Source organism: Ovis aries, chromosome 20 (assembly GCF_016772045.2).
Source record: "Ovis aries strain OAR_USU_Benz2616 breed Rambouillet chromosome 20, ARS-UI_Ramb_v3.0, whole genome shotgun sequence".
Classification (NCBI taxonomy): domain Eukaryota; kingdom Metazoa; phylum Chordata; class Mammalia; order Artiodactyla; family Bovidae; genus Ovis; species Ovis aries.
This window is the reverse complement of record NC_056073.1, coordinates 2,734,030-2,747,317: the sequence shown is the minus strand read 5'-3', so window position 1 is coordinate 2,747,317 and position 13,288 is coordinate 2,734,030. Positions and strand designations below refer to the sequence as shown.

Below are 13,288 nucleotides of genomic sequence, written 5' to 3'. Positions count from 1 at the left end.
TTTTATTTAAAAGCATAAAAATTTTATTTTTACAAAGTTGAAAGGACTAAATGTCAATATAGTAGTGAACAACAAATTGTCGTCAGTTTTATTAAAATAGGAATCTCAACAGATGAGCCACATGTTTGGTATTTTCAGCATCAGCCTTGCACAACTCTTTCCCCTATAGACTGTATTCTTTCATTTGCTTGCTTAACTTGAAAATTTTAATTTAATTTAATTCTTAATTATTTGTGGACCTTTTTAATTAAGAGGCCTTATAACTTTGACAAATTAAGGTCAACTTATGTAACCTCTTTTTTTAAGAAGATATGAAAATTATGTTTAACACTGAGTCTGTGACATTGCTAAAAAGTAAGAAGTGTTTCTCAGATCTGCTTTTGTAGCATCTCTTCTATTGATTATTCCTATAAGAGTATTACTACTATTGCCAATGTTTAAAACTTGCCTCAGATTAATGAAGAGACTAAAAAGACACATGTCTAAATCCTCCCACATACAGAAAATCTACTTTAAACCACATATAAATCAATGGGATAAAAAGGCTGTTTATATTCACTAAATGTCTCCCTATAGATTTTTTGTTGTGAATCTCTCTCTTCACTTACTATTTTTTCTAATTTAATTTAAAAACAAAATCTATTTTTATTGTCATGTTGTCATTCTGCCTGCTCTCCCCAAAAAACCTGTGATTATTTTTTTTGAGCCCTCTGTGATCAAACTCACTTTAATGAAAGTTTTGAAAATGAACCAGTTAGCTGATAACATTTACAGCAGTGCTGTGATGGTTCCATATGGCTTTTTTTGGCAAGACCAGCTGCCTCATTATAAGTTGTCATTGAAAACCTCTTGATTAAAACCCAAACATCCCATAGGTAAAACAGTATTGCTTCCATTCCTTCAGAATCCACATTTGCTACAGCAGATACAGGAAACCTTTGTTACTGTGAAGGTCATCGTGTGCAAACATGCTGATTCAAAGCAGATGTTAGAGAGAGATTCACTTAGTAGATATCAAAGATGGGCCTGCTTGAAATCTGTTTTCTTCAGATTTTTAAAGAGCAGTATTTTATATTGTAGTGATTTTTAAAAAATTTTGTCGTACTCCGTTTGTAAATGAAAACACTAGGCCTTTGTGTAGATTAAACTCTGGATTTTAACTGAAAATTGTTTCTTTAGAAATAAGTCTCTTTAGGTACTGAGTCATTCTGGATACTCATTTTCCAAACAGCTTAGCATAATTCCTTTTCACTGTAAGAGATCTCTACACAAATCTTATTAAAATCTATTACACATTTTACTACAGTCTTAAATAGGATACACCAAGTACACTTAAGCTTTTTAATCCTCGCTCAAGATCACTTTGGGGATCAGTCAGAACCCTGGGCCAGGAGCCACCGCTGTCTCTTGTGTGTATCACTCACTGCAGCAGCTTCCTGACTCCTTCCTCAGCAGCTGCACACTTATCTGCCCAGTTCCTTCTCCTCCACACTGCTGCCTGGTCACTTGTAAAACAGAGAAATCTGACCGTTTCAGTAACGTGCTTTTTAAAAACATTTAAAAAGCCTTCCCCATCCCTCTTAAGATGAAACTCAAAATTTATAATGTAGCCTATAAAGGTCTCCATCCCACCACTTTGTTCTGTTCATCGTTTGTTAGATCTTTGCTTTGGGACTTCTGAGATCATAGGACGGAGTGAAGATGTGCCACAGGATTTCCCTCTCTTAATACTTAACAGAAAGTAGAACACATAATAATAAAAAAAAAATTATTAACCACAAAGAAAAATATCACCAATAGCAACCAAACAAGAAAAAAGGCAAGGAGAAAAACAGTCACAGCAAACAAAATTGTGAAAATTCTCACTTAGTATTTCCAAATATAGAATGAAGCAAACTGAATCTCACCCCCTTTTGTTTTTTAATGAATAATAATGGGGCTTCACAGGAGGCACAGGTTCTATTCCTGGGTTGGGAAGATTCCCTGCAGTAGGAAATGGCAACCTGCTTCAGTATTCTTGCCTGGAGAATTCCACAGACAGAGGAGCCTGGAGGGCTATAGTTTATGGGGCTGCAGAGAGTCAGACATGACTGAGTGCCACCACCACACAAAGGAAGTAACTGCTAACTTTTAAACATTAAGTGAAGTGGGAGATTTTGATGTGGATAAATCTCTTACTCTATTTTTTTTACTAATTGGATTTAAAGTAAAATCTATTTTCATTCTATTTGGTTTATGCTTCTCCCCTTCCTCCCTAAAACTAGTTTTATGAACCTGAACAGGATGAAAGATAACTTCCTTCAGCCAAAAATAAAAGTGAAAGAAAGAAAAATTTCAAAAGAAATACCCCATCTTAGAAGAAATACAATCTAGTAAACAGAAGGAAACTCTTCATAAGTTCATCATGCTATCAGGCATCTTAATAGATGTTTGGTAAAATTAGCTTATTTAACAAAATGAGTTAAGAAAGGGCGATTGTAGACCTAAGAGAGAAAGTTGGGAAACATGACATCACACAGAACCTTGGTTACAGCCCTCATTTCAGTACCCTTGGCATTATTTAGTTGGTTAATAAAAATATTAATTAAAACGGATTACATTTCAAATGTAACCTAACATTACATTTTGGGCTTCCTTGGTGGCTCAAATGGTAAAGAATCTGCCTGCATGCAGGTGACCTGGGTTCAATCCTTGGGTCAGGAATATCCCCTCGAGAAGGAAATGGCTACCCACTAGTGTTCTTCCCTGAAGAATTCCACGGGCAGAGGAGCCTGGCGGGCTACAGTCCATGGAGTCTCAAAGTGCTGGACACAGCTAAGCAAGTAACACAAACAGAACATTACATTTTAAACTTAAAACATTTGAATGTCATTTATTTGCTGATTTTCTGATATAAAGGCAAAATCTTTTGTTTAAGTGTAGTTTAGGGATGGGAATTTTATTTCATTTTTTTTCAAAAACCATACACATAATATACCACCACTGATTTCCAGTTTATGTTTCTTTAAAATGGAAAAAGAACTTAATGATAATACAAAGCAGTATGATCTTTCTCCCTATCTTTTCAAGAATTCAGGTTGTTTTATTTTTAACTAACTTGCCTTTCGTGAATCTTTCCAAAGGATTTAATGTAGATTTCATAGACCCAACAACTCTTTCTTTTTATCCTCATATTTCCTTGGGTTTCCTCGTAGCAGCCCTGTGACATCACTATTACCCCCATTTCAGGGGAGAAGAAATGATGCTTAATATAAAGTGAAAAGTGAAAGTGAAGTCAGTCAGTTGTGTCCGACTCTCTGTGACCCCATAGACTATAGCCTACCAGGCTCCTCTGTCCTTGGCATTTTCCAGGCAAGGGTACTGGAGTGGGTTGCCATTTCCTTCTACAGGGGATCTTCCCAACCCAGGGTTTGAACCTGGGTCTCTCACATTGCAGGCAGATACTTTACCATCTGAGCCACCAGAGAAGCCTGGTGTATAAAATACAAAGATGACCACATTTCATTTTGTCCACATTGAAATCTAGTCATTCAGTTTACTCCATAGATATCTGAGATAGATATTTTGATAATTTTAACAACTTGAAACAAGGTGTGGAAAATATGTAATTAATGATCAGAAAAGGTACTAGCTTCCTTTTGCATAAAGTGACCCAACTATGCTTTTTATAATTCTTATAGACAAGTTTATCTCTAAAATAATATTTATAATGCTGTGATTATAAGTTTGACCTTGCATAAAACCCCTTAAAACAGATTTCAGAGTATGGCACCCTACTCCAGTACTCTTGCCTGGAAAATCCCATGGATGGAGGAGCCTGGTAGGCTGCAGTCCATAGCGTTGCAGAGTCAGACACGACTGAGCGACTTCACTTTCACTTTTCACTTTCACTCATTGGAGAAGGAAGTGGCAACCCACTCCATCATTCTTGCCTGGAGAATCTCAGGGATGGGGGAGCCTGGTGGGCTGCTGTCTGTGGGGTCGCACAGAGTCGGACATGACTGAAGCAACTTAGCAGCAGCAGCACCAGCAGCAGCAAGTGACCTAAAGGCCTGAATTCTGATTCAGGCACAACTGGTTACTAGTGCCATGACTGTGTCTAAACCATTTGGGTCTTACTTTCTTAGTCTGTACTTGGAGGAGATTCAATTTAAAGGATTCCTTACATCCTTCCAATCTCTAGAATTCTCTATTTATAAAAGCAAAGCCTACTGGTTGAAAATGTGCTGGGAAATAAACTTAATTTTCATGAAACACTTTGTAAAATGCAAACTTTATATTGAATCTCCCAGTGTTTAATGAATTGAGTGAAAAACAATATAATAAAGAAGTTCACAAAATGATTCCATTGTTAATAAAAATTATAGATGAAACATTCAGTAAATATTTTGAAACTAAGCAGGAAAGGAACAGATAATTATTCTTGATGATCTGGGTAATAACTCTTAAGTCAGTGTATACACTATCAATCTGCTATACACTGAATTATTATAAAATTATTGGTCCAACATGTATCAACAATAACTACAGAGAATCAGAGAACCTTAGGATTCTCAAGTAAGTTTTACCAGGAAAGATCTTCTTTCTGTTTATTGGTCTACTTGTTAAGAAGGTTCATCTTGGACTGTAATGGTAACTTTAACCCCCTGCTAATCCTTTTTAATCCACCATAAGATTGCACATATTAATCATATCACTTCCCTTCTTAAGAAATGTTAGTGACGCCTAAAAATTTTGACCCTACACAGCTGGGCCTGGGTTGCTGACACGGCTGTCGGATGTCTCTGCGCTCTGGCTGTGGCCTCTTCCAGCCTCATGTCCTGTCGCCCCTTTCTGTGCCTTGCACACCAGCCCGCCCGCACCTCCTGCTTTTCCAGGCAGCCCTCTGTCCCCTGCTCCTGGGGCCCCACTGCTTGTAGGCTCTCACCCTCATCGTCCCAGCTGTCACTCTCTCATCCTTCTAGACTCAGCTCATCAGGAAGATCCTCCTCTTTTCTTTTCTTGTTTTTTAAACAAATATTGACTGACAAGATGCCAGGCATTTTGCTCTAACGTGCCTTTGAGCGTCTGAGGTGTCAGGTAGGAGGTGGGTGGGGAAGCAGGGGTCTGGGCTGGAAGTACCGCTCACAGCGCGTTACTGTTGGGGGTGGCTGGAGCTCCCTGTGAGTGAGATCGTGTGAGTGGTGGTTGAGATTTTGAAGGAGAATCTGTGTCCAGGTGTTGAGTAGGTTGGTTCTTCACACCCCCTTTATTTGTACTTTTGTTATACATGTATTATTGTAACACACATCTGCTTCTTGTGCAGGTGGATGATTGTGGCTTTTCTTTGAGTCATCCAAACCAGTTCTTTTTTGAGAGCCAGCGGATCCTCAGTGGAGGTAAAGACATCAAGAAGGATTCTGTCCAACCTGAAACGCCCCAACCCAAACCGAGTGTCCAGAGAAGCAAGGATCCGTCCTCCACTTTGGACTCGCTCAGCTCTGCTCTGGACATGGATCTGGAGGAGCTGGAGGAGTTGCTTCAATGAATGGTTCCTGGGCAGTTGGTTAGCCCGTCTTCTTCACTGGCTTTTATCTCCAACTTTACGATTTTGCCTTTTTCTTTTTCGTCACTTTCTCCCTCTGTCCTACCTCCTTAATCCATCCACATGTGCATGCTTCTCAGGAAGGCAGGCTTGCAGGTAAAAACAAAGACGTCCAGTGTATTTTGCTTTGTCAGAAGAGAAGAGGAAGTATTTCTTTTGAAATATAACACTTGAATGATGTGACTTAAGTCCTTTTTTAGGAGAGAAAACAGCCTTCTGGACTGGTTACTGTTGCCTAGAAACAATACAACTGAGAACAGCTTTTAGTTTAACACTTATCACTGTAATGTTGGCCCAGACCTTTTCTGGACCATCTTTGTCAATAAATATCAAAATGTATATAATTGTATGTCTGCATATAATTGTGAGACTCATATTATGCCTTTGCCTCAGGTTTTAATGTGGTATTCTGGAATATTCAACATATTGCCAAATTTTAAACTTTTTCTGCTTCCTTTTTCTCTTGAGTTGACCATTTGAAGTTATTCTGCATTAGCAAGAGAATTTTTGCCCGTTTGAATGGGAGCAAACTCTACTGAAGTGAGTTGTGACTCAGGAATTAAGAGAATGTATACAGGTGCTCATACTGTTATAAGGAATAGAAGGGTTTTATTTTATAAAACCATAGTATTCCTTTTCCGCCACTTCCGCTCTCTTGGGGGGACAGCCATCACTAAGGTGAGAAGGTTCTAAGTAAAGACTGAGGTCTTTCTTCATCCCACCCTCCAGCTTCCACAACTCACTGCTTCTGTGGTTGCAGTGAACTGCCAGGTAGGTTTGGTAGATTCATTGACTCTGGTGGTGACTATACTCATATATTTAGTAATGCCTGTTTCGGTGCCAGCAGGAGAGTTGGTTATGAAAGGTCATAGGTGTGCCCCGAACTAGTGCCCTGCTCCCTGCCTGTCTTTGGTGATGCACCGTGTGCCTGCTGGTGGTGGCCTGATCTGAGGTATTTCCTCCCTGTGGGCGCTGCTCACTCACCAGAGCATTTACACTCATAGAGAAATGTGACCCTTACTCACCGACTCCCTTGGATGCCATTCTACATGATTCTCTTTTCCTGGGGAAGAGGGCCTTTGCCCTTTATCCCTTTTTTAAAAGTTACTATTATTATTATTGTAGTATAGTTGATTTGCAGTGTTGTGTTAGTTTCACATGTACAGCAAAGTGAGTCAGTTACACACATACATATATGCACACTTTTTGTCCTTTATCCTCTTTAATCATATGAGACATTGCACTGTCTGTCCTAAACAGCATCAGAGCATCAGAACCTAAAAATGTCAGCTGATCAGGTTTTTATCTTAGGCTGCTGAGCAAAGATTTCTTGGAATATTTAGTGAAATATAAAGGAAATCAGTCCTGAATACTCATTGGAAGGACTGATGTTGAAGCTGAAACTCCAATACCTTGGCCACCTGATGTGAAGAACTGACTCATTGGAAAAGACCCTGATGCTGGGAAAGACTGAAGGTGGGAGGAGAAGGGGACAACAGAGGATGAGACGGTTGGATGGCATCACTGACTCGATGGACAGGAGTTTGAGTAAGCTCCGGGATTTTGTGATGGACAGACAGGGAAGGCAGTCCATGGGGTCACCAAGAGACGGACATGACTGAGCGACTGAACTGAACTGAACTGATAACTAAAGGAGATACATCTGAGTCTTTGCTTGTCTTTGTGACTTATTTTTACCTAGTTCAGAAAATAGTGTTATTCCACTACAAATTACCTTTATAAATCTCTCCCTTCCGAAACCATCTGCTATTCCTTGTATCATGTATAGTTCTCAGCAGATATCCGATGACTGCCAACCACTTCATCCCTAAACTGATGGAAAGCCAAGCACAGAAAGGCGGCTCTCTATTGTATTACAAGAAAGGAAATTGAGCTGCAGCCTCGTGCTGTAGCTCAGCGAGAGCCTCAGGACAGGGCATTTCATACCTGGCACAATTTGCAAGGCTTTCTCTCTTGCTGTGTGTTCTCCTATCCTGAAGCCTGAGCGCCCAGCACGGAGCCCTCGACAGCAAGCACCTGTCTGAAGGGACTGTCTTACCCAGCAGCCTCAGGAGTTTGACTGTTTTCTGTGTGTCTAGTCAAACTCCAAAATAACACTTGCTTAAATATTAGTTGTTTTCCCAGTTTCACTTCTTTGTAAAAAGGCTTGGTCTCTTGTCATGTATTATACAGAAGAATATATAAATATTTTGTGAATCGTGTAGATTAGAGGATGGGGTTAGAGGTTTATATAAGAAGATAGAATTTAATGCCTTTCTGGTGCTTTATGGAGTTGGAAAAAGCAATTTATTTTTCATGCTTCACAGGTCTTGACAGTTTTGATTTGTTTTCTTTGAAAGACCTGTTTGAATCAGATGATGTAGGAAGAACTCAAAAGAAAAAGCCAGCAACCTCCTTTCGAAACAGCAGCCAATGAAGAACATGAGCCTTCCAAGTCTTTTAACATCCATCTTTTATTACCTCTTCAAGGAGGAGCGGCTGTACAGTGATCAGAGACAAAAGAAGAGACAGGAGAAGCCGAGCCCAGGTTGGAAATTTGCAGCTGGTGGGAGCACCAACGTTGTTTGTGGAGATACTGTCCATTTCTTTCATTTTATTTCTCACTCCATCCAGATAGTCTAAATTTCTTGATTGCAATGTGCATGAAAGAATACTAGGAAGGTTTAAGTAAACTTTTCATATGTAGTCGCTTATAATATTATAGTCGTGAAAGTAAACAGTTACAGATTTTGAAAGGGAGGGAGCAGAACAGAGCAATGAAAAGGTAGGATCTTTAAATCATATGGCCTTGTAAGCTGAGGGATTTCTCTCTCTAAAAGGACAGCAGTGTCCTGCTTGTTACACTTTGCTGCCTGACTGATACTTGGTATTCGCAAACAAACTTGCAGTTCCTTGCACAGAAAAAAGAAAACTTCTGGGATTTAAGCTTGAAAGGTGAAATGAAACAACTCTAAAATTCTGGTTTAGTTAGAGTCTACTATTTGCAGATTTAATCAAGGTCTTCCACAGGCATCAGCTTCACATTAAATTTAAGTGCCCATTAAAGTGAGAGCTGACAGCCGTTCTGAACTTGAGGCTCGGTCTGAGGATATCTTTACAGCTTGAAGGGAAGATATTTGAGAGTCTCAAACCACTGTGGTAATTAGTTAGATCCATTTGGCAGAGGGCGGGCGAGAGAAGGCTGGAGAAGGGGCTGTGGAAATGGGCAGGCAGAGCCCTGCTGCAGGGGAGACGCAGCTTCCGCCTGACGGGGGTGGATGGGGGGCCTGATGTGTCTCATCTCCCTTTTATGTACAGGCAGGATCACTGTGTGTGAGCTGTGTGTTTTGAACAAGTGCACAGGTTTGACTGTTAGGCTCTCTGGAATGCACGACACTGCCTAGGAGAGGGCTTCCGAAGACGATGTTGGCTCAGAGTTAGTGTTTCTCACAAGGGTACCTAACTCACATTCTGGTATCACTTATTTACCTAGAGCATCTGCCTCCTTTTCAATATTGAGCTCCTTTTTGACAGGTAGCTATTGTCCTGGTCTGAGGCTTTTCGCTGTAATTGGCATTCCAACAAATTAGTGCTGTGAGTCTATGGAATCTTGTCACCTGCAGGAAATTACCTTCCCACTTCATTTGAACTTCCTGCCAAAAGTGATGCAGTTTCCTGTTACTGGATTTGCTCTCTATCCCATAGGCTCCTTTTGTCCATTGCCTCGTGGCATTTTATTTTCTCCAAGAATTATCACTGTGGAACCTTATCACAAGTTTAAGAATATGTCTGCACAGAGAGCTTCTATATTTCCCCTGAGTCTTCCACTGCAGGTCTGTTTTTAAACATTGATGACAAGGTAGTGAAACAACATTGCTAATAAATGCAGGATGGAGTTTTCAGTTTAGCCCTGTAGTTTCTAGGTATTCATTCCCTGTAATGGATCTATGAGGATTTCTGAGGGGTTTTGGTTTTTGGATTTTTTTCTTAGTTAGTAGTTAATTTACAGCGCTGCATTAGTTTCGAGTGTTACAGCTCAGTGATTCAGTTTTATATTTATGTGTGTATATATTTTTTTTATTTCAGATTCTTTCCCATTAGAGATTTTTTTTTCAAGTTATAAACAAGAAGCTTTAATAATCACAGCTACAAAGGAAACAAAAATAATTATGCCACAGTATTTTGCCTATGACCATCAGGTTTGAGGGTCAGAGGAAAAGATAATTTTCCAGGTAAATGTTAATATAAATCACTAAAATTCATTAAAGAAAATATAGAAACCAAACTAAACTAAACCAAACCAAACTAAACTTAATGAAATGAAGCAGTTCTGAACTTTGGCTTCACATTATAGTCTCTTGAAGAGTTTTATTTATTTTTTTAAATTTATTTTAATTGGAGGCTAATTACTTTACAATATTGTATTGGTTTTGCCGTACATCAACATGAATCCACCACGGGTGTACACATATTCCCAATCCTGAACCCCCCTCCCACCTCCCCGCCCCCCGTACCATCCCTCTGGGTCATCCCAGTGCACCAGCCCCAAGCATCCTGTATCCTGCATCGAACCTAGACTGGTGATTTGTTTCTTATATGATATTATACATGTTTCAATGCCATTCTCCCAAATCATCCCACCCTCTCCCACAGAGTCCAAAAGACTGTCTATACATCTGTGTCTCTTTTGCTGTCTCGCATACAGGGTTATTGTTACCATCTTTCTAAATTCCATATATATGTGTTAGTATACTGTATTGGTGTTTTTCTTTCTGGCTTACTTCACTCTGTATAATAGGTTCCAGTTTCATCCACCTCATTAGAACTGATTCAAATGTATTCTTTTTAGTGGTTGAGTAATACTCCATTGTGTATATGTACCACAGCTTTCTTATCCATTCATCTGCTGATGGACATATAGCTTGTTTCCATGTCTTGGCTATTATAAACAGTGCTGCGATGAACATTGGGGTACACGTGTCTCTTTCAATTCTGCTTTCCTCGGTGTGTATGCCCAGCAGTGGGATTGCTGGGTCATAAGGCTGTCCTATTTCCAGTTTTTTAAGGAATCTCCACGCTGTTCTCCATAGTGGCTGTACTAGTTTGCATTCCCACCAACAGTGTAAGAGGATTCCCTTTTCTCCACACCCTCTCCATCATATATTGCTTGTAGACTTTTGGATCGCAGCCATTCTGACTGGCGTGAAATGGTACCTCATTGTGGTTTTGATTCATGGGGTTGCAGAGTCGGACATGACTGAGTGACTGAACTGAACTGAACTGTGGTTTTGATTTGCATTTCTCTGGTAATGAGTGATGTTGAGCATCTTTTCATGTGTTTGTTAGCCATCTGTATTTCTTCTCTGGAGAAATGTCTGTTTAGTTCTTTGGCCCATTTTTTGATTGGGTCGTTTATTTTTCTGGAATTGAGCTGCAGGAGTTGCTTGTATATTTTTGAGATTAGTTGTTTGTCAGTTGCTTCTTTTGCTATTATTTTCTCCCATTCTGAAGGCTGTCTTTTCACCTTGCTTATAGTTTCTTTTGTTGTGCAGAAGCTTTTAATTTTATAGATTATTACAAGAAACAGTATATTAATAGTTCCCACCACTGTACGGTAGTAGGTACTTGTTGTTTACCTATTTTATGTATAGTGGTGTTGAATTTTTGTGCTGAAAGCATAGAGAGAAAATTAAGTCAGCAAATAATGCATTTAAGAATCTGTGGGGACTCCAATCAGGATAGTGGAGTAGAAGGATATGGAACTCACTTCCCCCCACAAATACATCAGAAATACATCTACAGGGCTTCTCTACTTGCTCTTCGTTAAGGAATCTGCCTGCCAATGCAGATGAGAGCTTCCTGGTGGCTCAGTTGGTAAAGAATCTGCCTGCAATGCAGGAGACCTGGGTTCCATCCCCGGGTTGGGAAATTCCTCTGGAGGAGGGCATGGCAACCCACATCAGTATTCTTGCCTGGAGAATCCCCATGGACAGAGGAGCCTGGCAGGGCTGCAGTCCATGAGATTGCAAAGAGACAGACATGACTGAGTGACTAAGCATATACATACAGTGCACGAGATGCAGGTTTGATCCCTGGTCTGGGAAGATCCCACATGCTGATGTTAAGCCTGTGCACCACAACTATTGAGCCTGTGCTCTAGAGCCAGATAACAGAACTACTGAGCCCACATACTAAAGTCCACACACCTAGAGTCTCTGCTCTGCAACGAGAGAAGTCATGTCAGTGAGAAGCCCATGCACTATAACTAGAGTAGTACCCACCTGCTGCAGCTAGAGAAAAGCCTGCACAGCAGTGAAGACCCAGCACAACCAAGTGAGTAAGTTTTTAAAAATACATCTGCAAACGGAACAACTCGCATAGAACACCTAAACACCAGCAGAAGATCTCAAACACTGGAAAGGACGATAAAGATCATGCGACTAGGTAGGCCAAAAGGAAATAAAAACAGGAGGAGCAGGATAGGATCTGTGCCCCTGGGAGGGAACTGAGAAAGGAGATGTTCCTGCATCTGGGGAGGCACCTTTGCCAGTGAGGAGGTCAGCCAGGACAGAAAAGGGAGCTCCAGAGGCTCAGAGGAGAAGGCAGCAGCCAGTTTGTCGTAAGCAGACAACAGATACCTGCATAGACAGTCCCTGCCACTGCCCTGCACACCCACCCCAACCTGAGGGGTGCATCTGCTGCTATGGGCCAGGGCTGGGTACTAGAATCAGGGTTTAGAGGACAATCCCAGGGAAAGGACTGCAGTTGGCTGTGTGGGGACCGCCTGAAGTGGCTGCAATGTGTGGCTGCAACCAGGTGTGTAGGTGGAAGAAGCCTGGGCCACCATAGAAACAAAGCTCCGTCCTCCATTGTCCTGCGGTGTGAGGGGAGAGGAGGGGCGGGCTGCCATAATGACCTCTTTCCACACACCAGCACCCACCACCATGGGCTCTGGGAGTACACATCCAGCTGCGGTCTCGGTGGGCTCCCGCACAAGCCAGCATCTCAGTGGACTCTAGGAACAGGTGCCAGCAGAGTGCCCCCACATGGAGGTGGGGCTGAAGTCACACAGAAGCCCCAGGGGCTGCACAACTTAGGAAATAGGACTGAAATCCCCCCAAGGCTGTGCAGGTCATGGATTCACAGCTCCTCTGGCTTTGTAAATTCAGCACCTGCAGGAGGTCCAAGCAGTGTGGGCTTTATGGGCATGTGCATGTGGGGCTTTGGTTTGGCCAGGGTCTGAGCTGCCGGTAGCTCCCACAGTGGGTCATGTGCATGAGTACTGCAGTCCTGGAACCTGACTCTGGTGGGTCTGTACTGATGGCCCTGTGAAAACAATGCCTGAGGGACACCAGGGCTGATTGCCAACGTTCCCACAGTAGAGGCAGTACCAAGGGCAGAGCCAACAACAGTGTACTTTGTGAGTCCACACAACAGGTGATACAACAGAGCACACTCAGTGCTGAACAACTCCAGAGGAGAATTACTCAGTTGCTACTCTCCCACTGGGAACATTTCCAGTCCCACCTATTTCACACCACAGCTCAAAAAATAGATCTGGGAGCATCTCCTCCCACACTGGGGGAGCAGATTCTGTCCTTGATAGGGCTGTGGAAGACAGAGAGCACAGAGGAGGCCTCAGTGAAGATCCACTGGAGGCTCTGGCCGTCACACCACCAGTCATACCTCCTGTCATGGGGATAG

The 13,288-nt window shown here is 41.6% G+C and overlaps 1 protein-coding gene across 2 annotated transcripts in view; it reads left to right on the top strand.

The window, feature by feature from the left end:
- The window catches only part of PRIM2 (DNA primase subunit 2), a 303,693-nt gene extending 297,765 nt beyond the window's left edge, over positions 1-5,928 (top strand). For both annotated transcript variants that reach the window (XM_027959198.3, XM_042236743.2), the window contains exon 14: positions 5,306-5,928. In XM_027959198.3, the coding sequence (XP_027814999.2) occupies positions 5,306-5,527 (222 nt within the window). In that variant the 3' untranslated portion in view covers positions 5,528-5,928. The remainder of the gene's footprint in view (positions 1-5,305) is intronic.
- The last annotated feature ends 7,360 nt before the right edge of the window (positions 5,929-13,288 follow it).